The 24,554-nt window shown below is 40.7% G+C and overlaps 1 protein-coding gene across 1 annotated transcript in view; it reads right to left on the bottom strand.

Annotated features, from left to right (window-relative positions):
• The window catches only part of LOC112948589 (von Willebrand factor D and EGF domain-containing protein-like), a 129,504-nt gene that overhangs the window by 84,549 nt on the left and 20,401 nt on the right, over positions 1-24,554 (bottom strand). The window contains exons 6-10 of the mRNA XM_026040855.1: positions 21,375-21,592; positions 18,793-18,866; positions 12,100-12,346; positions 8,674-8,879; positions 4,477-5,423 (exon numbers count right to left, since the gene is read on the bottom strand). Coding sequence (XP_025896640.1) covers positions 4,477-5,423; positions 8,674-8,879; positions 12,100-12,346; positions 18,793-18,866; positions 21,375-21,592 — 1,692 coding nt within the window. The remainder of the gene's footprint in view (positions 1-4,476; positions 5,424-8,673; positions 8,880-12,099; positions 12,347-18,792; positions 18,867-21,374; positions 21,593-24,554) is intronic.

Here is a 24,554-nt window from a genome sequence, read left to right as displayed (position 1 = left end):
ATCTTAAATATCATTACAGAATGCTGTGAATAACATTCCAAAATAAAGAACAGCTCACAGTAAAGCTCACACAGGGCTGGTTATGTCTTCCTTGACTCGAGTGCATTAACTAGCTGACCTTTGCTGAAGTATTGTAATGGCCAAGAGACTGGAGTGCCATAACTAAGATTTTATGCCTCCTTTTAGAGGATCTGACCTGTGGATGGACATYTGGATCTGCTTGACATTGCAAATCCAAGATCAGGTTCTTCTATTGGTACACACTTTCAATATTTTTAAATATAGAGATACGAAGTGAATATTCCAGAGCAGTCTAGTCTGATGGTGTGTAATATATGGAACTCAATATAGCAGATCACACACATCCATTATCTAGGCTGGAGATGTTTTCACCTGTCCACAACTAATGCTAAAACCAGCTTCTTTTGCAGATTTCTCTCAGCTTCTCTACAGTTGGTGTTTTGCTTATTCCAAAGGAGAAGGTTCTGCAAATTAAGTATGTTTCATCAACCTAGCATTAATTAGTTCCAGGATGTTTGGGAGAGGAGGAGAAATGGACCCTAAAAGACGCTTCCTTTTGTTAATTCCTCTTTATGAAGTTTCATGTTTTATATCAGGATTTTGAAGCAAATTTGAGTGTGTGTTAAGACAACCCAAAATCTTTCGAAGGAAAAGAAGTATTACTTGGGCAAAGAAATATATGAGATGCTATGCATAGATTTAGACTCAAATCTACCTCAGTTGTTTTTAATAATGACTATGGTCCTCTGAGGGTTTTTATGAAGAGGTGTTTTCTGACACATGTGCATACTGSACATTTGAGAATAACCTTAAAAGAGTTATTCAGATGTAAGATCAAACAGTCGGAAGTTAGTAAAAGAGAAGAGATGTAGCTTTCATCATTGGTCTTTACTGAAACTTGGCAAGTATCCACTGAACATGCTGAGAAGTTAATTTTCAATACTATGTTCCCCAAACTACAAGAAATTCTTCTCTTTAAGGGACTACAGTCTTCAAACTGATGATTACAGTCTGCAAACTGTTATCACTAATATTAGCAGAAATRAATCAATATTCATCCCCACCTATCCATCACCTTAAGACTTGAGGACTGTTTTGGGAACATGCTTGAGGAAGAGTCATAAGGCAGCAATTAGCTGCCTAGCATAAAGCAGAGGCAAAGGTTTACTCTTTGAAGTGTTGTCTGTTTGTGGAACTCCTATTACAGAAAGTTTTTTCCAGATTGTTCCAATCTTGTAAATACAGTGATGTTTCAGGTATATTTTCATTTTGTGGGGAAAAGTCAAACTGAATCCAGCCAAACAAAACCTTGATTTTTAAATTGAAAGGATTCTTTCTCTAGGAAACAAACTTGAAAAAAATGCAATTTTTTTTTCCTGGATTTTGATTTTTYTTGTATGCCTGTAGCTATATTTGTTTAAGTACCAGCTATATTTATTTAAGCACAATTTTTCATTTTAATGAGCAACAGATTGTGAAATATTTTGAATAAATGTTTGCAACTATTTCAGATTTTAAGGATGTGGAAAGCAGTGAATTGCTAAGTACTGATTTTGAATGATTGGGAAGTCTCTGTAAAATCCTTATTTTCATGYAGAAGATGCTCAGAGGATTCCTTGGGTTGGAGGGAACACACCTCTATGTGTGCTGTGTGTTAGGGTTTTGCCATGTAAAAGCTGATGGACAAATAATAAATAGAAAAAATAAATCTATATTGTGCAGAGAAGATTTTAGCAATTGAATTAATTACAGTAGCCTTATTAAGAGCCTGTTGCACCACTGTGATTTTTTTTTCCCCACCTTTCTCTGCTGTGCAAACCTATAAGCGCCAGTAAGTGCTCATGACATGGAATGTATCTTGAGTGATTTTTGACTTTAATCTCCAGAGACTGATCGCTGCTGATGGGAGGGCAGCAGACMATCTCACTAGCATGGCAGAAAAAAAGGAAAAACAAATGTTAAATGTTCCCGGGTCAGGTACACCCTTGGGAAGGAGTGTCTGCGCATCAGAGAGTTATGCCACAGGCTTTTCCTCAAGAGAARAATGTACTAGTGTCTCAAAATGGCAATTTCTTCTCTTTTTGTTGTTTATTTATTTCATTTACTACTCACCTAGCTTTAAGCCATCTAGAGAGCATTCTTCTCCTCTTGAGTAGTAATTATTAATGTGGTGGTCTGTTGGTTTTCTTAAATAAAAGATATTTGCACTTACAGCTTATGTCCACAGAAAATGTTTTGCAGGAAGCAGTTAAAAATAAAAGTTCTTAGTTGTAGCTAGAAAATGTGCAGTGCCACAGAGAGAGGGCTTTGAAAAGATGCCTTTAAGCTATTGTATACACCAAACATACAGCATTTTAGCCATTAAAGTCCCTTTTGGCTGGGTGAATAAAATGAACAAAGTGCTGTCTATATAGCACACAAGGTCTCCTTCACATGCAATAGCTGGGTAGCATTGCTATAAAGTGCTAAAGAGACATGGATAGGAAGTGAAGTAGCTGTTTATAGCCGATTATGAATTTAGACAATATTTAATATGATATAATATAGTTATTTACGGAGTGATAGAAAGAACAAGAGTTTCAGTTTTTAAACGAGATAGCTAGTGCCTTGTAATTTTGTGACAAGTGCCCAGGGGTTTTGGACGAGGGCCTTTCACATTTATCAGGAGCCCTACCGAAGATGCAAACATCAGTTTTATGGCAACGCTAATGAACCCGTGTGCAATTACCAACAACACTGCAACCCGTGAGTGAAATTTCCCCTTCCTACTTGCAGCCCCGTGGCTGTGCCCGGCCGCAGAAGCACCGAGGAGAGCCCAGGACTGCTGCAGTGGTGGGTGACGARAGCCCTGCGGACAGCAAGGAGGGCTGTCGCTCAGGGCAGCCTCAAGCCACGCGTGGGACGGCCTGAGCAGAGGTATTTGTAGGCTGCTATTGCTGCTGAGGGGAGCCAGCTGGGACAAGTCACTGTCCCTGCAGAGCAGCACTAGCCAGGCTCTTTGGAAAAGTGGGGGAAATAATTTCATGTATTTTGAGCTCTCCTAAGCAGACTTGCAAAAGAGAACATTGCTGAAGCAAAGAGCATCCACTGCAGCTTTCTCTGTTGGAAAAAAGAAGAGGTGGGTGGGATATGAAGCAGTGACAGGACTCAGAGCTACTTTCTGAGGAAAATGAAAATTTAAAATCTGGTCTAAGCAGTTCCCCTACCCTRGTCTCTGAATTCTGTATTGGACAATTATTACAAGACTGCTCGAAGCAATTTTCAGGCAGTGATGTCAGTTGTTCTCTGTGTGAGTTAGAGAATTTTTCCAGGTCTACAGAAYTACCCTGTAAATTTTAGCCTATCATTAACAAAAAGCAAATGCTGTGTGCTTTTAAATCAGCACAYTGAAACATGTTTATTCTGAAGCATCAGGGTAATCCTGTCCTACTAGTAAGTGCATTGCAAGTATCAGATGTGCAGCTGGGTTCCTGGGGCTTAATGAGATTTTGATGTGTCAGCTAAGTCGTAGTGAATGACCATAAATATATGAGCTTTACCTTTCCTAAACACAAAGTAATATCCATTAGCTTAAGTGTCACAAAAAAAAAAAGTTTCCCCCACAAAGGGATGGRCGGTGAGAGGATGTCTTGTCACTTAAGCTTAGCTGAAATGCTGTCACTTATTAAGCTGCAGGATCCCAGCTGTATACCTGAGCCGTAAGTACCTTTCTGGTAGCTTTAAGCATAAGCTTATGCAGTTTGCTGAAGCAGAGCATAAATTGTTAAATGAGTGCTAACATTTATACATGTGCTTAGTTTCAAGCACAGTGAATAGTCATAGTTGGATTTGTGCATTAGGAGGTTGAACTATAAAGAAGAAACAAATCTAGCGGGATGTCTGCCTGCTTAAACATAAAGTGATYCATAATATTTGCAGGATCAGGTCTGTAGAAGGCACAAGTCTGAAGTTCAAATATGTCCTATAGCTATTTATTTCTCAGAAAAGGTTACATGTTCATTTTGTCACTATTTTTTTCTTATTAATAGTGTTTGAAACATAGTGTTTGAAACTCATTTTCAGATGTTATTCTCCGTTGATCACGAAAAAAAGGAGTAGCTATACAGGACTGACATGAATATTGACCACAAGGTGAGTAAGACCCTCATTTTTGTCAGAAGCTTGCTTGTTGGCATGCCAGTGATAGATCAGATGTAAAGAAAATCACTTCTGCAAAACCAATTTGCTAAGGGGCTTGTAAAATCCATTTTTAAAAAGTTATTGAGGCAAAAAAAGTGGAGGATCATCCAACCAGATATTTTGATCAGCTCTTCAAGGTCAAAAACTGATTACTAATTCATCAAATAACTTACTGGTATTGCTGTGTGAAGAGCAAACAACTTTGTGCAGATGTTCTACCTAATAACTGTAGTACCATAGAAAGACAAGAAGGAACAAATAGAATTTTTTACTCACTTCTGGCAATACTACAGTCGTAAGAGCTGTGGTCTTCAAAGCAGCGGCAGCCCCGGTCTGTACATTGTCCGTTGCCATTACAGAAAGCAGGACACCTGAGAACGGTGAGGATTTCTTGCTGGCTAGCAGATGGTTGGTTTCCTACATGAAATATTCTACTTCTGTTTCCCAACACTCTTCTTTCACATTCGTTTTCCAAAAAGGCTATCAGTGCAGTCACCCAGGCCACATCATCCTTGAGCTGCAGATCTGAAAGACACATATCAATGGCCTCATCCATTTGCTTGCCAAGGATGACTTTACATGCTAAGCCAATGGTGGAATTTGCAAGAATCTGGTGACAGATCTCCAGAGCTTTAGCATAGGTTAGGCCATTGGGAGTAGGCCAGGCCAGTGGATGTTTTGTCCGGCTCCCTTCAAAGTAGTCCTCTGGGAAAAAATATGCAAAGCTCTCTGAGTCTGTTTGGCTTGGGCTTTGTAACGGGTAAAACGATGAGTGTTCGTAATAGTTGTCTTGCCTTTTGGCTCTCTGTAGTTTCTCTGTTGCTTTAGTAAAGTTAATGAAACTGTTGTTTTCCTGGCGTTTCATGGAAATGTTTGTGAGTGGCTTTAATTGGTGCTTGCGACTATGTCGCCTTTTGACAGATTTTGGCAGGTACTTCCAATGAAAGGGCTTGGCCAACGGTTTCCTGTTTCCCAAAGGAGATTCCATTTCTGAGTGAGAGACAAATTCTGTTGTAACATCTATATATGGGATTGCAGAAGTATAATCCACATTTTCATAATGGCAGCCAAGGGACGGAGGGACAGAATTTTGCAGGGTGCTCAGTGTGCTTACTGAGTGCAAGGACTTAGTGTTCACCTTCTGACATCTGCAGTACTTTTTCCTGTTCTTCCCTTCAGAAGGTGCTGGAGTCTTGTCGAATAAGCTCTTCCCTGGAGGTATTCTGGTTTAAAATCAGAGATTAGAAAGAAAAAACTTTCAACAAATTAGTATACATTACTACATAAACTTTCTTTCCTTGAGTCTGGGGAATGTATACATTCCCAGCCTAGCAAGTACTTAGTAAGTTTAAACTCTGATTTCTTTAGTCACTTTTGCACTGTCCTTTCTGAGTTATCCTATGTATTTTTTTAGGACTGCACTGAGACTGGTTGGTAACAGATGCTTAAGTGCTTTGCTGGCCCTCTGCCTAAGTGCGTGACTTCACTTCACAAAATTTTCTTAAGGTGCAGGTTACTCTTTGAATATTACACATGAAGTAGTGCCTTGGATTTGTCCCTCATGTGACTATTCCTGACACAGTCTGGAGAATGACTAAGGAGATGTATTTGTTTCAAATACTTCATTACAAAACTAACTACCCTTACTCTAATTACACATGGTTTCCTCTAAGGTTTGGAGCACTGTATTTTTTTTCTTTACATATTTTATTCATCTTAAAAATTTAATGCATACTTCATTTTGTTCTGCTCTTCTAATGAAACTTTCTTTGAGCTTTTCCTTTCCCATGACGTTTTCTATTGATCACAAGATTAGGGTATCATACAAGGTAAGGTGGTAGTTTTCCTTTTTATTTTAGTCCAGCTTTAATAATGGACAATCTTCTAGAGAGTTTAGTTTGAACAAACATGATTAAAGTTTCTCTGGAAACCTCATGAGCGTAAGATTTCTGATTGATCTTATTTGCATGGCACAAGAAGAATCCTAGAGCTTTGTAGAAGATATGTTTCTTATCCCAAGAGTTGGCAGTGCTTTATTCCAGACAAGTTTGATATATCACCAAAAGTTTGATATTCTTTGTGTGTTACAGCCAGAATGTAGAAGGTTTGAGAAAAACAAAACATTTGCAAACATCTTGAAGCCAGAAACTAGATTCTCTTGTAGAAAGTGTGATTTCTGTATTTAACTTCTCCAGTATATATTGAAAATACATGATATTATTATTTTGATCATTGATATAATACTAACTTAAAAAAAAATGCAGTGATAGAGGCCAAATGGTCCAATTTCTCTTTCTCAAATATAAGCCTAGACCTTTATGAAGCCATTTTTCACAGTGTGCCGGTACAACACACTACAGTGAGATATGATAGGAAGGCTTTAATGCTCACAGAAATAAACAATTATGCACTTAGCATGAGTTTTTCTACAGTCTAGGACAATAAAATCTATTCTGTTGATTAAGGAACTGATATGGACCCTTGTCCTTTGCAGAAGAAGTCGGGGCTACTTCAGATTCCATACATCCTGCACACACTGCTCCCTCGTTCCGAGCACTCGGGATACCTGGATATGCTCAGAGTCACATCATAAACTAACTGTAAAGATAAATAAAAGGCAGCAGGAGTAGGTCATTTTTTTTTTCTTTTTTTCTTTTTTTTTTTTTTTTTTTAAGGGAGCATTACATAAACTAGAGACTCTGGTTAAATATTCTGTATTTAATATTTAAGTAAAAATGATATACACTAGTGATTAACAAACTGAGTTGTATACTATTGTAGTGAATCCAAAACAAATAGTATTGTTGTTACTTTCACAATAGTAACTGCAAAATGTAAGAATAATTTCTCGTCCTTGCCTAAGATATGTTTTTTAGAATTCCTGTTGGGATGCTGTGTTAAGGACTGAGAGGTTCTAATATCGTTTTATTGTTAAAAGTTGCCTTGCTAAGCTGCTGTTTGCAAGTGATCTGTGCCATTCTGAGCCCTGCAGCTGCCTAGGAGAGGATGGAGCCAGGGATGGAAGGGATCTGCCAGATGGTGAACACACAGCCTACCTTCAGGTGCTGGAGAGTCCTGAAGACTTGTGTGCCTTAAATGTTATTTAAAATGAAATTAAAAACAGCAGCAGCAAAAATCACCCTCCAGGTTTTAATTTCTCTTGTGCCATTTCTCCGTGGGTGAATTAGAGACTGATCCAATCTCCTCTGGAGAGAGCTTTAGCTTTTCCATTGACTCCAGCCGGTTTTTGAATCAGGCATGGCTTCTGAAGAGTCCTTGCTTGGGGATTCAGCAAAGCTAAATTTGTCACCCTCTGCCTTCTCACTTCACAGAAGATTCCTCTGCCTTTCCTGAAGCATTCCCATCATGCGTGCCAAYTGCTAGAAGATTCCTCTGTTCTATATTATCTTCCCAGGTATTCTGTCTTGGCTCCTGATCTTTTTTCAGCCTTGCTTTGAACAGCTTCTCCCAAGGGTCTCAAGGTAGATCCTCCCTGTGCATGGCAGGAGTTGGCTGTCCTTGCTCTAAACTAATTTGCCCCTTCCCTTCCCACAAGCAGTATCTGACTCCTATTCATAGTATCAAGTGCATTAAGATATATTAAAAACGACTGTTCTAAATTGCACTGTATCTACCTACAGGTCAAAATTGACGTGAGAGTGCCATCATTTAAGCCCATTGGACATCACTAGGCTATGGTAGATACATTTCTTCATTTTTAAAAATGTAATGCCTCTTTTTTTTTGCTTATTTGTTACTGAAGGATTGAACCAAGCAAGCAGCTTCTGCATGATGAATAAGTGCTGTGTTAATGTGTTGTATTGACCCAGCAGACTAAGGTTTGAGTTTGTTTTCACCTGTGTCAAATTTTCATGCAATTGTTCGTCCCGCACCACACAAGGAAAGTGTCAGGACTCAAGCTGATCTTGCAATAAATGTGCAAATAAACATAACCCATCATCATCATCATCCTGTTCCATTATCTGCAAACTATACTTGACAAGCAAACCTGTGTGGTCAAATTGTCTCTTTTTGGTATTGGGGTCACCTTGCAGGTATCTTTAGAAGTCAGTATCAGGAATTAAAATGTGGAATAGGGATACATTACAAAGTCAGCTTCCTAGCTTTGGTTACAGACCATCCGTTTCTGAAAGTGAGAGTTTTTAATGACCATTGTCATTAGTGCAGCAGATATTAAGTTTTAGCATGGTGCATATATTACCACACTTTGTCAAAATTTAACATTTAATCTATATTCACATATTGTAATTAGTGCTCAGGAATAAAAGAACAAGGGAAATGCCAAGTCCTTAATTAATCCCTATTGTCAATTATCTCCATTTTCAAACCCTATTGTCAATTATCTCCATTTTCAGACCCTATTGTCGATGATCTACMTTTTCCAGGGTGGGTGAGAAACACWCCCTAAAACCCCCTTTATTTCTCGGGTTGTGGAGACGCGGGGCGCGGTACCTCCACTCTTCGATGAAGTCCTCGTGGGGCGCGTTGCTGGGCCAGGGCCGCCCGTCGGCGCCGTGCGCCTCGTTGCGCCCGTCGCCGTCGAAGGTGCCGCAGAGGCCGCGGGTGCCGTTGAAGTCGCTGCTCGGCGCCCGCACCGTCACGCTCATGCCCCACGCGCTCACGTCCGYGCGCACAAACGCTCCCGACGGGAACAGCAGCTGGAAAAGCAGGGAAAAAAGCTTTACCCGGCTCTTTATGTAACACAAAGTGCCCATTTCTGCTCTCAAAATATCAAGAGTAGGATGCCAGCTGCATGGGTGGTGATTTAAGCTCACTTAGATATTGCTGTAAATATTTATTCGTGCTTTTCTAAGCTTACTTTCAGATTTTCTGGTGCTAATATCTGATAACTTTATATAAACTCAAATCCACACAAGTGCTTCCTTTTAAAATTAATAATTGCATTCACTGAGGTTTTCCCACTGGTAAGTCAGCAGCTAATTTTTGAAGCAACTTCCATGACAGTAAGACCACCCTTGTGTCTTCGCCTAGGAAATTGTTTCTGTTAGATAAACTGCCAAGTCTGAAAAAGAGCTTTCTTCCCTCTGAAAAATCGTTTCATTTTCCAGGGCCGGATTACCCAGAAAATGATTGTGTTTTAAAGTGGATAAAGCAATTTTCTCATTAAAGAACTTGTGGTAGGCTTATGCTGACCTTTAAAAGGAAAAAAAAAATCTTGAGGGTAAGACAAAGAAGTAGAGCTGTGTGGATAATGGATTTTTCAGATTGGTGGCCCAACTGAAAAAAAAAAAAGAATAAATCTCTTCAACTGAAATGTATTGTTTGTTTCCTACATTTTTTCCAGGTAAAGTCGTTTTGAAGCTGATCTGTACCGGGTGTGGGAGGAAGAGAGTTCTATCCTGATAACTAAACCTAGTATTTTGGCTGATCCAGAATTAGAAGTTTCTAGTTATCTAAAAACATACATTAAATAATTAGAAATCATACATTAAATAATTGGAAATTTTTAATTTAATTATTTAACTAATGTGCATTGATTTTTCTTTGTTTCTTTTGGTTCCTTTTAATTATAGTTTTTTAATTATATACATTTTTATTTTCTGTATTTCCTCCTCCTTTATTACCGGAATTTATATTTGCCTGCAGTAAATAATAATCTTAGGCATTTTCGCTTCCTAGTACTTTTTGTGGTGCTACCTGTGTGTGATCTCCTGGTCTGAYTGAGTGGAGCAGCGAAATTCCACTGATCTCAGTGGCAAGTGGGGATGCTGTGTTTTGAACTCAAGTCCACTTTAGTTTGRTCTGGGCATTTAAAGTATCTTTTTCTCAGAATATTGACCTCGGCCAGTAATGGAAGCCAGCACTTAGCTGGCTCATGCTTTGTGCCATGTGTCTGTCTTTAAGATGCAGAATTCGCTCGTGTGAGTCAGCAGTAGGACTGCTCCGAACTGCGGTGGCACTGGATGAGCCCGTGAAACACCAAAGGTTGGGACAGCCCGAGGTGCTGCCAGCCGTGGAAGAGATGAGCAAGCAGATGGCACAACTATGCCGGCAGCGTGTCAACATCTTCCCGAATGCCTCACGTAAAACCAGTCCTGCGAAGACATCAGAAGGCYTTGGCCGTATGTTCACCTTAGCTGTCCTGGCTTTGCAAGGTAAGGTAAGAAAACCATTTGCAAACAGCAAGCCAGCATGGCTTGATTAGTTCATTTTTTTCTAAGCTTTATTTTTTAAACATATTAGAGGAAAACTGTGGGCACAGACCTGGGTGAGTTTCCTCTTTGAGATACACATGTGCCTTCTAGTTACATCCCTTGCTAGCAGGAGGAACATTAGCTACAACGCTGAGTGCAAATCCAGCAGTCAGGGCTGCAGGAGCCCTTTCAGTCCTCTGTGCTGTTCACATTAGTATTTGCAGGTGTGGATTTATTTCAGGAATTTAGAGGGCTGTAAAACTTTGTTTTGTTCTTGCCCCTGTTAAGCTGTGCAATCTGCCACTGAGGACCTAACAAGTGTCCAGCTTTTCTGTAACCCCCGTGGATTTAACCATTGCTGATGGGGACTCCGAAGAAGCCTTACTGAGAATGCAGCTTATAGAGATATAGAGAGTGGCTGCAGGAAGCTGCCACCGTGCACAGAGCAGAAAGCAGCTTAACATAATTCAAAGCAGCCACCTTGAGAGGTGCCAGGGCCATGGGGACCCCGCTCCTGTGTGGTGCTACTGGGGACATGTGGCAGAAGGTTGGGGCACTGGGAGAGCGACACAAACCAGGATGCTTTAGTCCTGACTCTGTGATGTGGGACTATATACGTTGCTCTGTCACTCCTACAGATTTTGGCTGAGGACTGAATTCATAGCTGTGTCCTGGAGGTGTCCTAGTGTATTTTAAGCTCAGAATAAATCAGTGAGACTTACATGAGGTGTAAATGAGGATGGGGGGCTTCCTTGCTGAGATTATCCTGGTAATAAAACTGCAATTACATTGCATTCAGTTGAAAAATGAAATGACAGCTTGCTTCCTGCTTTTTCTCTATTCTATAATTAAGTGACTTTCAATTAGTAGCTTATCAAGATCTATTCCAGAGGAGATCACAAAGAGAGTCAAAACATGGGAACTCCCTCGCATCCTTTTGGCTCTGCTGTGGACCTACGTTCACCCTAAATAATTCCTGGCAATAAATCTTGATGATACAACTTGAGGATAAAATTATCTTCTTGGCTGTAATTTGCAGCTCTTGTACTCACCAAAGCCCCCTAGTGCAACCTGCTCTTATTCTTCCAATGACTGCAACCAGTAGACTGGATTAAAATTCCCCAGTCTGGATAAATGATAGGCATCGCTTTGCATACCTGCAATGTATGTTATGGCCTTATCTTTTTTTCTTTTTGGTAAGTTACTTTAAATTATGTCAAATGTTCTGTTTGTAGTCCATTTTCATGGCTTCTGGGGCTATCTGGATCTGGGTATTATTGCCTTCCTGTCACGTTCTACCATTCCATGATTCTGCTCTGTTTACTTGTGATCTTGCCTTGAATATTTATATCAGAAGCACTGCAAAAACAATTGCTTTAAGTGAAGTGTTTGGGTAGCGTCTAGCGTAAACAAACCRCGGGATTGCTGCACTGAGAATAGCAAGCAACAATATTGGCTTTGAGATGGGCTTCCACGAAATTTCTAGAGATACTTGCAGAGACGTGGGCAAGAAATACCTGGAGATATTTGCTYGCTTTTGTTTCACTGTTTGTTAAACCAAACCTTTAACTGTCTCCTTCCCTCGATCTCACTCCCCGGTACATTTTGCTTTTACGGCTTTGGACATTTTTACAGCAACCTCCGCAATCCCTCGGCGATCCCAGCATCCCAGTTACGAGCGCGGCAGCAGCGGCGTCAACACGAGGAGCACCCGGCCACGTACTGTGATCTTCCTGCCTCCGTAGGCCGCGAGGACCCTGGCGCCGCCGCGGCGCACGCGGAGCCGCGGCCCGGCGCGCGCGGGGCCGCACAGGTCGAGCAGGGCCACGTCGTCGCCGTCGCGCGCCGCCACGCCGCACGTGCACGCGGCGCCGGGGCGCCCGCAGCGCCGCTGCCGCGCGTGCACCGCGAACGCCCGCCGCGCGCTCCCGCACAGCAGGAACGTGCCCGTCTTGGAGTTGTCGTAGCGCCTGCGTGGGAGCAAGGGAAAACACAAAAAGCAGCGTTGAGAGACACCTTCCCCGGCTCCCTGCTTGAGGAGAAGGGGAAAAATGGACACGTGGGGAAGCAGCGGGCACCGCGAGGAGCTACTGCCGCTGCGGCGGTTAGCTGGGAGTGTGTGAGGATGCAGGCGAGAAGCGGGTGGCTGTCTAAGAGCCGCTGCTATGGCAACGGGCAGGGATAAAAAGGATAAACATTTGATAAAAGCAAATGAGAGAAAAAAAAAAAAAAAGTCCCTGCCCCCAGGCCTTAATAAATATGTTTTGGTTCTAACTGGATGCTTTACAGCATGATATTCTTCAAAGCAAAATCGGCGCACAAATAACATCCTCTGTGACTAATCACTAACTTTTACAAGACTGAGTGTGGCTAGGTGAATATTTCATATGAAAAAGTGAGAGTCTACTGAAAACCAGTTAAAAGGACTTTTTCTCCCCCCAGCCCCCCTCGCCCCTTGCAAAACAACTTCTCTATGAGTAGAAGTTTCTCTCTGAATGGATTGGCAATCAGCACGTTGCAGTGTGTTCAGCAGTTCTCAGTACAAAAAGTCCTTGCTCCATCTGAGTTCGTGAGAAGATTAATCCCACAGATGTTTCTCCCTGCACTAGCAAGCCAAAATTTCTCTGTCCTGCAGCACAGTGCAGTGGGAGTCCAGGATGAAGGTCTACGGGAGCATCCTCCTGTATTCTCTGCTTTCTCACTCAATGATCTTGCCTTACGTTTCTGTATTTTATTCCAGTATGACATATATAACTAAAAGAAAACAGTAGCTATACTATAGCAGGAGCAATTATAGACATTGCAGGAGGTCTTGCCATGTAAGCCAACAGTTGTCATCTATAAAAGCAATGCGTTCTTCTGCTTTGTTTTGAGGCATAACATACAGCTTTAAACAAGATTTTTAGGAAATTAAATTATATAGAAATAAGCTATAAGCTTTTCATAATAATCCTTATTATATTCTACAATAAAAAAAACTATGAAGAGCATTTTACAAAACATAAAGTCAATCATGAAACTAACAGGATTTTTTCAAAGCAGTGTCACATCACTGCTTTTTTTAGTCAATATTTTCTATTCAGAGGGACAAATCATTTATTGTTTTATCTTTGGTTCAACACCCAAGATGTTTTCGAGTGCTATCAAGATTTTACTGCTCTTCACAATAAGAGCCATAGGAAGTATGTAACTTAAAGTGCAGTAAGAATTTAAACTCCAGCTTCTTTCCTCAGCAAGAATGCACTTTGGGATTTATACTTAATCTTGATAAACTTAGTGAAGTTGACCACAGAAAGAGTTTGTATCATTCTATCTCATCTTATTTTCTAATCAAGTACATAAATGCTAACTACACTACTCAGATGCTGTTGCAAATACTGATTAGGACTAAAGAAAGCATTAAAAATATCTAATCTCTTTTAACATCAAATGCTAGCTTCATTTGGAACTCTTCACAGGAGAAAATGAGGAGCCGGGAAATTTAACAAGAATCACCTTGCAGTTTCCTTCAATAGCCCTTTCAACAAGAGGAATTTAGAAGGAAAGAGTTTTAGACAGATTGATGGGAAAATATGCAGCAAAATGACTATGACTAGACTAGTCAGGTGTATCTAGTAAATAAGATAGTATTAGCTTATGTATATAAATATCATTATAGTAATGGGAGCTATTCACTGCTTAATAAGCAGAGACAATGGATCCAGTCCAGCTCTCTTGGAAGTCACTTAGAGTCCTTCGATTAAGTCATGACACGGATTCCATAGCACAAAACAGATTTGCAGTGTGTTTAAATTGAAGCCTTCACATGGCTTTGAATTACTTGAGTGGATAATTGAAGGTAATCAGGTAAACTTTTGTGATGTTTATACAACTATAATTGTAATAATCATTCATTGGACAACGTTTAAGAAATYGAATTGCAGCCTTGTGGAGCTGAAAGCATCAAGTGGAGTTATGGGAGCTTTTGTGGGATGGGATGGGATTCAGCATATTCTTTGTGAATTCAGAACCTATTGCTGGGGTCTGAATTGCACTGCTCAGTACACCTTGCATTTCTGCTCCTCTAATAATCTATGGCAATGGATACTTCACATAAAGTGGTCCCCTCCCTACTCATAGGTGTTTGGGCTGTTTTCCAAGGAGTACATCAAGTTCTTGTTCATTGTGCTCTTTATCCAAGAATTGGATTTTAAGATAATGAGATGTTATTGTAGGATTTTTTTTTCTCTTGGCTAAATATATAAATAGGATAAATAGGTATAATATATGTTAGCACTAGTTGTAATGTTAGATTAAGTAATATGATCTCTGAACTGTTCACCAGGCTGCACGGAGTTCTCCTTCACTGTTTTATATTGATTCAGTTATTACTGTGACTGCTCCTAAACTTTTCCCCTCACAGTTTTGCCACCAAATCATTTGATGTGTTGGAAGCTTCAGCTTTCCTCATTAGTGAGAACAGTTTTATGCTATTTGTTGCCCTAGGAGGTATTGGATTATGCTGCAGGATGTCCTCAGGTTTCYCTGTGTTCCTCGCTGAAGAGTGGCTGTGTTCTCAGGACAAAGCTCTTGAGATATGTTCAGAGCTTTCTGGAAGCTTGGGGGTATAAAAGCTTCCAATGATTGCCAAAAAAAATCCAGCTCTGGAAGGGAAGGGCTGCCTTCTCATGTCCAGGAATTAGTTGTGGACTGCTATGATTAATTCTATTAAAACCAAGCACAAGGACAAAGTTGTGCAAACGGAGCTATTCTGTAGCACAGGAAGTGGTGGCAGCGTCCCWGGGGTAATACTGATGCATTTGTATAAATGTTTGAGAAATCTCACAATTCTTTTGTGAAAGAAAAAAAAATCTTTTGTCAAAATACAAAATAATATTTATCATATATTACTCAACAATCAAGAAATATTTCCCTTTTTACACTTTGCCATAAAAGGATTTTCTCCATATTGAAAGGTAATATTTCATATTTAAGAATCTACAATTTATGATATGAAAGGCTTTTATATTTATAACATGCCATAACTAATAATGAAGGCCATGCTTCTGCTTTCCAAGGCTTTCACATTCGTTTAATTTAGAAGGTACTTTGCTATAAAGGGAAATGCTATTTCTGGATTTTAGCTRGTATAATTAGTGCTATGCACTAATATACACAAATTGAGTGTGCTTTAAAATATGACAGTTTCGTCTTTGATTTTCAGTCTGTTTGGTCAAAAGAATAAAAATTATAAAATAAATATTTCTTTAAAATATATATTAGCAAAAGGCATATAGAAGAGGGCATTATCATCACAGCTGTGTTAAGCATTTTGGTTAAATTATGAATAACTAACTACTCTAGAAGTAATATGAACTCAGCAAATCAAACTAAAAAACATTGGCAAGTATTTGCAAAATTTGCTTCATTAAAAAAAAATGAAGCATTATTGTGAAATCTCACAAAATAACCTATATACTAGAGGTGACCATTTCAATTTTGCTATCAAAAAGTTCAAGTCTTCCAGGCAGGTTTTTGATTTCCATGCCATTTTCACTTTTCCAGCTTACAAATTTGCTAAAAAAAAAAAGGATCAAAGTTTATAAATAAAGTTTTAATGGGCCTTGTTTTTCTTTTAAATTTTGGAAACCAAAAGCTTGCAATTTTCTATTTTGTGTCTGCTTTCATCCTTACTTTTCTCCATTGTGTATTTTTCCTTCACTTCTCCACTGCTAGTGGGCAAGTCTGAAAATTAAGAAAATCTGGGAAATGCAGGAGTATGTTTACGTGCATGTCCCACTGTGTAGAAAATGTTCCTACCATTACACTCCTACCTACACTCCTGCAGTTTTGCTAATGGAAATGCTCCCCGTGTTCAGACTTTCTCTTGCTTGTAGCGTTACAGATCGTAGGTTGTCTCCCCACAGGGCTGCATGGAGAGTGGGGAGGATGGGTGCTGAAGACCAAGCTGCCTTCATCCTTTCAGCCTGTTCCTTCATGGTCCCTAGGAAAAGTTTTTCTGAGTTTATTCTCTTTTCTTGCTCCACCATTTACAATCTACAGAGACCCCCTAGTGCCCCTCTAAAACCTTTTTATTGTTGAAGGACATTTATGTGACTTCTTACTTGGGCCCACAAACTTTTTGGGGCAGCTGTTCTGTATTCCCAATACTAAATGCACATCTTATTTAAAGCWCAGTTTTCCAACCCCTTTTGGCACCAAAAGGGGACATTTCCGTTCCATAACACTTTCTCACCATTTGTCTGGAGCTTATAGGTCTGCATAAAGGCAGAAGGAGGAGTTGCATTCACTACTTCAATACAGAACTCTAAATTCATTTGTCAATATGTTACCGTTTTTTAAATTAATGCATGCAATAAGCAGACAGAGAGGTTGCCTAACTGACGTCTAATAGGGCAGCATAATCATTACAATAATTGAAAGAGAAATTATTTACAGTAATAAATGGGAAACTAAGTAGGAGTAATGGGACTGTGAAATGATGGGTAAGAAACTTGGCTGAAYATCAAGAAGTGATATGTCTTAGTGAAATAACCTGATTATCGAGACAGCGGAAGCCCCATCTCTTGGCTCATTTAAAGCTAGACAGGACAAAACAGCAATGAAAGTCCACAGGTAAGAAACCTGCTATTACTGAGAGCCCAGGGTATTCCTGGGATTTTTCCATTTCAGGATTTTGTGATTCTGAGCTAGGGCACTGCAGAAGGGTGGTCTTTCTAGAAGCATTTCTATGCATTACCAGTAAAGGATTCCAAAATTCAAATTCAAATAAAATTGCTGTAACTTTTAAAGCCCCCACCCCCCCTTTTTTTTTCCTTTTTTTTTTTTTTCCTGTATTTTTCTCTCCCATGGAAGTCTGGATATAATGTGTCTGAGAAGGTACCACCGTTCTGAGAGGGAATTTTCAGTAATTCATAACTTTCTTGACACAACAATCTGGTGGATCATTGTCCATTCTTAGCCCCAAATCAGAAGTGAATATTTTAGAGTGTAAWGTATAGATAGTTTTTAAATAAACTTCCAATCTAATTTAGTATTCYCAAGTTGAAGCAATTGCAGATATAAGTGGCATGGGGATATCTGTGCACCACTTGGAACTCATCCCTTGTAGCTCTCTCTGAATGACTGTACTGCCAAGTTCTTGCCCATGACAGTCCATTTTAATGAGGTTTAAAAGATCCTTGGAAACCAAATGTTTTCCAWGACCAGGGAAAAGTGATGATCTTCTCACTGCACTAAATCCTGGGAGCCCTGAGTCTTTCCCCCAGCTTAGTTTCAGATTGAGCGACCAAACCTGCATGAAACAAGACCAGACCACACAATAGATGGTATGTGGCAAAAGCAGAGGGAAGTGGGTAAGCCCTAGATAGGCAGGACCTTATTTATCTCCTAGCTGGGACTACCCAGTCCAGGTGACACTTCTGCTTGAGTATAACCGTTAATGGGCCACCTCCCTCTCCCCTCTCCTTTCACGCCGAGATTTCCTTAGCTTTGACGTCATTTTGGAGTTTATGTTCCGACAAATGCATGCTGCCAGCTCCAGAGCATGCTGGGTTGAAATTGGGACATTAGGATTTTGAAATTAGAATATCATGCCTGCTGAGCCCCTCTGGATGCTATATTCATAAAACCATTATCTGTCCCGTTATGAGGTTAACAGTGGAGTGGCAAATCTGGAATGTGATCTGAAATATTAGTAACTGTTGTTCAAATGTGCCAGCTATAAACTTGAAGAACTTCTGATTATGCAAAGCATCTAGGGTAAATATATTCATGAATGATTAGGCAAGTTAATTGAAGAAAAAAATCTGCACTGTAAAGGCTGTAAAACACAAAACGCTAAATCTTTCTGCAGCTTCTCACTGGGTAATTCTGGAGGATATTTGCCAGCCACCATTTCTGAAGATCTTCTGTCTGGAGCAGTGCAGCTATTTTGTTTCCTTGGTTATGATTATGACTGTCCGCTCCATGCAGAGATACAGAGGTTCATACCCAAACACAACAGCCGCCTTGGGCCAAGGGAGTTTGTGTCAGGCTTTACTGTGCTGCTGTGGGGGTGCCTGGCTTAGGCACTGGGATGTCTCCAACGCGGAGACCCCCCCATTAACATTGCATTGACATTGCAGACACCTCCATTAACAACCATTTCATTTGAAGAACATATTAGAATCTGATCTTTGTTCTGTAAAAACCACTCAAGATCAGAACTGTTTTAGCCTCAGGATTAATACAGCCCTAGTCCTTTTGTTAGCAGCTGCAAGGAGATCATGTACGTTACTGAGCCCCTGCATTAATCACTCTAAGCAAACCAGCACAACGCCCTTTTGTTGTTCTTCTGCACAACCAAATGCATGCTGCAACCGGAAACCAAAGCCTACGGTAATTGAGGCAAATTATTTCAAAGGAGAATACTCACCATCCATCAAATGTGATAATGTGAGGATCGGTGAAAGAGTAGCAGTTCCCTGTTGGGAGGTCTTGAACTGTGACCTAGTTAAAATGAAATGTGTAATGAATACAGCCAGCGCAGCGGGTTTGCTTCATTACTGCTCCTCGCAAAACATAAGGGGCAGCATTTGTGTGTCAAGTATAAACTGAAATCTGACTTTAAAGCAAATGGGTACAGAATAGGCTTTGCTTTCAAGCGTTTGATCAYGTGCAATGTGAGGAGTTTGGCGTGCACACATCCCACCATGGTAGATGTGGATTTCAGGGTCTGCAGCGTGGTGTAAGGAGGTAATTAAATAGCATTACTGTTTTTTATAGTCATGGACTGCCCACTAGTTTGACCTTAAATTTCCTGATACAGCATTTGAATGACTGATCAATGTATTTGCTGTGCAGGTTATTGATCAGGTCCCGATGCTGAGGCTCAGGCTGCTGGAGCTCTCTGCTGTCAGGAGAATGAAAGGAARGGAGCTGCCAAGATCAGCAGAGATCCTCAGCTGCTTCCTTTCTCGGCTCCCTTGGTGTAAGCTGGATACAGCCAAGGTCTGAGAGCTCTGGACATGAGGAAGCAGAAATGCTGCCACCAAAAACTAGAGGTAGGACAGCTCCCACTGCAGTGGCAGTCACACTTGCTGCAGCACCGTTAGGCCTCCACTGCCACCTCCTCTCAAGATGGTCCTTTTGCATGACTGCTCTTTGTTATCCAATTCTCAGCAATGCAAACAGGGTTATTTGCATAGGAGCTGCAGTGATTTGCAATATGGGCAGCTCCCCGGTCACTCCAGTGGGAATGATGAAGTATTATGTTTTCCCTATCTCCCGCCCGCCAGGGAATTTTTGGTCAGGGCTGCTTGCCTGCTCTTTGCCCATGAGGAATCCAGAGGTGCAATTCAGTTAGTTCTGCTGTGATCTGTGGAGCAGGGAAGAAGAATGGCCGTGATACTTCTGTGCAGTCTTTTGGTGACAAAGCAGAATTCAGCTTTTTTGGCAGTAGTGAAATTAAATAAATGAGTAGGAGAGAGAAGGTAGAACTGCACTCGCTGATAAAATTCCTCACCCAAGGCAATGCATCATCTTTCAAAATGCTCTTTAACCATCCCACAGTGACATTGCTTGTACACCCACAGGGCTGGTATCCCCAGCTGGTAGAGTGATTGCCTTGAGGATTGAAAAACACCACATCCCTTTGAGCAGCATTTTGATACGAGGTCAGTTGCATCGTTTGCATTTACAGTGTGATGTAAAGGAGCATCACAGAATTTTCCCATTTTCTCCCCAGGCACAAACACACACGTACACCAGCCCCTGTCTGCCCTGCTCTTATCTCACATGRTACCAGCAAAGGATGTGACTGTACATGGAGTCTTAGATTGCTGAAGAAATCCATTCTGGGGTGGGGGGAGAACTGAATAGATCAGAATATTCTGCACACCATTTCCATTCATTTTTCAGTTAAGCTGAAAATAGTTGAACAAGTCTGAACAACTAAAATTCACCATTGGTGGGTTTTAGCATATGAGTTTCTCCTTGATAAGTTTCAGGATCTGGTTTACATTAATGCCTCTGATTATCTGTATAGCAGCAATGGAGAGGGGGGAATAATATCTATTTGTTTCTATAGATCATTTTTTAGCTAGGCTTTGATCCAATTTATTATTAAATTTGATTAACTTCATTTCACATTTGCTATTTTTTCATATTTCAATGGACTGCAACAGCATCCATATTATATTTTTCATTGGAGATATGTTTTCTGCCCATTAGAATAGACCAGCTTGGACTTTCCACTGCTCTGGCAGGTTTAGCTGAATCAAATCAGATATTATCCTGGCTTATTCTCTCCGGCCATGGGATTACAGCACAGTGCTATGAAACCTCCCAGCTGAGAGGCTGAAAGACCTTTGCAAATGATGGGCCAGTTGCTGCTTGCCACACTTTTTTGGGCAGGCTCTCTGCAGTGCAAGTGTGGTTTGGCTCTCTGATTGCTTCTCATTATTTTTATTTTAGACATTTATATAGGAAGAGACAGAATGGGTAAGAGTGTCATCGGAGGTCTCCCACTGATTAYTGGCAGGGTCACAAATTGAACACAGCGGTACCGATTCTCACTTCTCCTTCCTTTCTAATTACTAAGGCACTCACCGTTTTTTGCCCAAAGTTTTCTTGCAGGTCCAGCTTTCCTTTCATGGTGTCCAATTTTATCATGTGGCTTCCGAGCTTTTTTGGAAACTTTCCTCCAAACTGTGACAAGGAATGTTAATTCCCTAAACAGGGTTCCCCCTCTGCCTGCTTCCCGCGCTCGCTGGCAAGCTGGACTGTGCCTGTGATCCAGCTGTGTGCCCTACTGCCGTGCTGACTATCAAACGTGAGTCTGTTACAGCAGAAAGCTTTGCATGTTAATGTTCTTGGCACAAAAAGACCCTGGTTTGGTTTCCTACCATAACAGCAGTCCCCAAATGTTGGTGTTCATGTGGTGATCATTCCGAGTTACTGCCTTGCCTTGTTCCCATTTAAACCTGACATGTTTTCCATACTCCTCCAGGAGCCCACCTGCACATCCGTTGGGGTGTAGGCCCTCCAGAGGGGCTCGCTGCCTTCGTCCACCTTCGCCCTGACGTGAGTGAYGCGGTCCCCGTCGCGCGCGAAGTCCGTCACGGCCGTCACCGTGAGCGCGGCCGCCGCGCAGCCGCTCGCCGTGCAGGCCGTGGGATGCAGATCCACCTGGCACGACGAGAGGACCACGTCCGGGGGCCCCACGAGCCGGTTGTCTAAAATGAGCACAAACACCGAGTTTCACAAGAGATATCCCAGCAGTTTCCCCATGTACCGTCCAGCACAAGTGTTTTACGTTCCCCAACACACGTGCGAGGAACCAGATGGCCTTTGCATGAAGACAATTGTGACTGACTTAATCTGGCATCCCTTTGCACAGTTGAATGTTTTATTTTTCCTTTTTATTTCTTTTTCCTGCATTAGATGTTTTGCTAACACTCACTGATGCTGTTCTGTCCACAGGTGTTTGTATTTCTGGAATGACAGTCTTATCTTTATGAGTCCATGTGCAGAAAATGAAGATGAGTATTTCTCATGACAAAGAATGAGATGAATCTGCATTTCAGGAAAGCACTTATATTCATTAACTTTATTATAAAAAAGGTATCTGCTGAGACTTGCTTAATTTAAAATAAAGGGAAGTTTTTTATCTGTAAATAAGGAGTTCTTAAATCATTTTTTAGTAACTTTCAGGTCTGGAACAGGAAGACAAATGCAACAGATCAGTAGATCCTTCTCTCTTACAGGTTTTTAGATTTGGCTAGGTTATTTGCTCTGTAAAATGATGGTAGTATCATTTCTATCTTTTATAGAGGARATGTGAGGATAAATTCACTAAAAGACTGTGAACAAAATAATATATGGTGGTGTTGCTGGCCATAGAAGTGTCTATGATGGGTGGCGAAGTGATGACTGATGACAACATCAATGTGGCAATGGTAACTCAAGCTTATGCATGCAGCTCTGCCTCTGCTCATCACCTCATCCCTTAAGGGACTTCTAACAGTGAGAATAGTGGTGTCCATTTCTCTTCAGTCATGATCCTTCATGTTGAGGTCACAGGTAAAACGGTAATTCACTTTTTTYTTTTTTTTTTTTTTTTTTTTYCCATGGATGTGTTTTGTATTTTATGAGCATGGAGCATTTGGTTCTGAGCCAGCTGCCCTACATTTCAGGTAGCAGTAGGTAGTGTCTGTCTGCTCCTCAAGAAGTCAGTCAAACCTTCATGAATTCTTTAGTGAGTATATAATGAAATTTGGGGCCTAGAACTGATWTCAGGACTACCAGTGTTTGTGCTAAGTGTTTAATTTTCTGTTGCAGGCCAATATTTATGAGATGATAATGTACAGTATTCTGGAAAGAGTGGCAATGGAATTAACTGGATACAAATCTAAGTGATTTATGGTTTTTTTTCAGATTTCTAGATTTGTTTAATAATTTATAGGAGATGGTATTCAGGTGTTCTAAGGTTGTATTTCTAATATRACTAAGTAATCAACATTTTATTCCTCATGGAAAAAACTCATAAAATGGAAATGAAATTAACTCTTTAGAGTTCTATAGAGCCTGCAAACATTAATAGCATATTACCTCTCCTGCCAAATCCTTAAAGGCTGCTGTGCTTCATACAGAAAAGTCTTTGCTCATTTTCAAGGTTCCCGATTCAATTAAATTGGAGGTTTCCATAAGGAATAGTTGCTGCCACTGCAGACCCATGGGCTGTGCTCACGACCCAGACCAAAAGTTTAAAATCAAACAAAATGGTCTTGTCAAAGCAGCAATGATAAACGTAACAAAAGCCGAGCTCCGGTGGTGCTGGTGTGCCTAGGCATTCATTACGATACTGTCTGAACTCGGAGAGATGTTTCTATGCTTGTAATTAGCTTTCTTATCAGTTATTCCCTACGTAATTAACACAACAGTGGTATTACATGGATTCAGTCAGACGAGGAGCTTGTCAGTTAATTTCTTTGTTATAAATGAATCGCAGCTCAACTTGTTTTTATTTTCAATTTATTGCACTGTGGCCGACATTACTTTCTTCAGGAGCCCACAGGGTTCTTTTGAATAAACAAAGAACCCTACAGACARTAAAGGCACAAAATAAATGTGTGGTTACGCAAACACACAGCAGTAGCTGTTCAGTCATAGCAACGTATAAATATCTCAATTGATTAAGGGCCCGGTGTCATACAAGGATATAGCCTTGGGGTGGAACAATCAAGGACTAGAGCTGGTTATTAGATTAAGTTACATAAATGAGGTGATTAAAACTGACAGAAAGTCGCCACTTTGGTGACAAGTTTCCTCAAAGATCAGTTAATTGGGGGAGTTGTGTCTCTATCTTGGCACCTCTTGGCACCAAAATGTCAAGTCTATATGAAAGCGTGGAAAGAAATTTGCTCTTGCAAATTTGACTCCACCWCTTTCCTTCAGTTAGATGCAAAAGTGTGTTGTGGTACTAGAGGAGACCCCTGGCAAGCAGTCAGACTTTCTTATTTATCAGTCTCAGCCTTCCTAGGCTTGGTTACTGCAAGACCATGAGTTACTGTCTGTAAAATATTTTTTTGGGGACATCTCACCATACACCAGCTTGCATTCCTTGGTACCGAAATATCTCAGCGAATCCGTTCCCATGAGCTCAGCGAGTGCTTGCCGGGTAGCCAGGAGTTCCCTATATGGAATAGGGAACTGCTGAGCCAGGGAGAGATTCTAAGCACTCCATATCCCAGAGCCAACACAGCTGCTGGAACCATACGGTGCTGCTCAGCTTAAGATTACTGTGTAATAATATCATGCAAAGGATTTTTTTTCTTCTCTTTGTGCACTTGGCCGATGGTGGGGAGGGAAACAAGAGGGAGTTGAGAACTCATGTTATATAAGTGCTTGACTAAGAGGAAAAAAAAAAAAGGCAGAGATGGAGAAGTGAGAGTGGGGAGGAAGATTAAGCTACTGCAGAGACTTATTGGGTCTTTCTTGTTTTAGAGAAACTGTCTGGTTTTTGCCTTTGTTAACTGTGTTTTTGTGGAAAAAAAAAAAATCTATAGACCAAATGCTAGCCCAAAACAACCTTCTCATTGAGTCCTCAGTAGCAGCAGAATAAATCCCTTGCTATAAAGAGATTTGGGTGTTTTCTTTAGTGAAAATGGTAAATAAACATCTGAATGGTTCCCTTGT

The sequence above is a fragment of the Nothoprocta perdicaria genome, unplaced genomic scaffold (assembly GCF_003342845.1).
Source record: "Nothoprocta perdicaria isolate Ctin4 unplaced genomic scaffold, notPer1 scaffold_27, whole genome shotgun sequence".
In the NCBI taxonomy this organism is placed as follows: Eukaryota; Metazoa; Chordata; class Aves; order Tinamiformes; family Tinamidae; genus Nothoprocta; species Nothoprocta perdicaria.
Note: the sequence above shows the minus strand (reverse complement) of the source record. Positions and strands in the feature narration are given on the sequence as shown.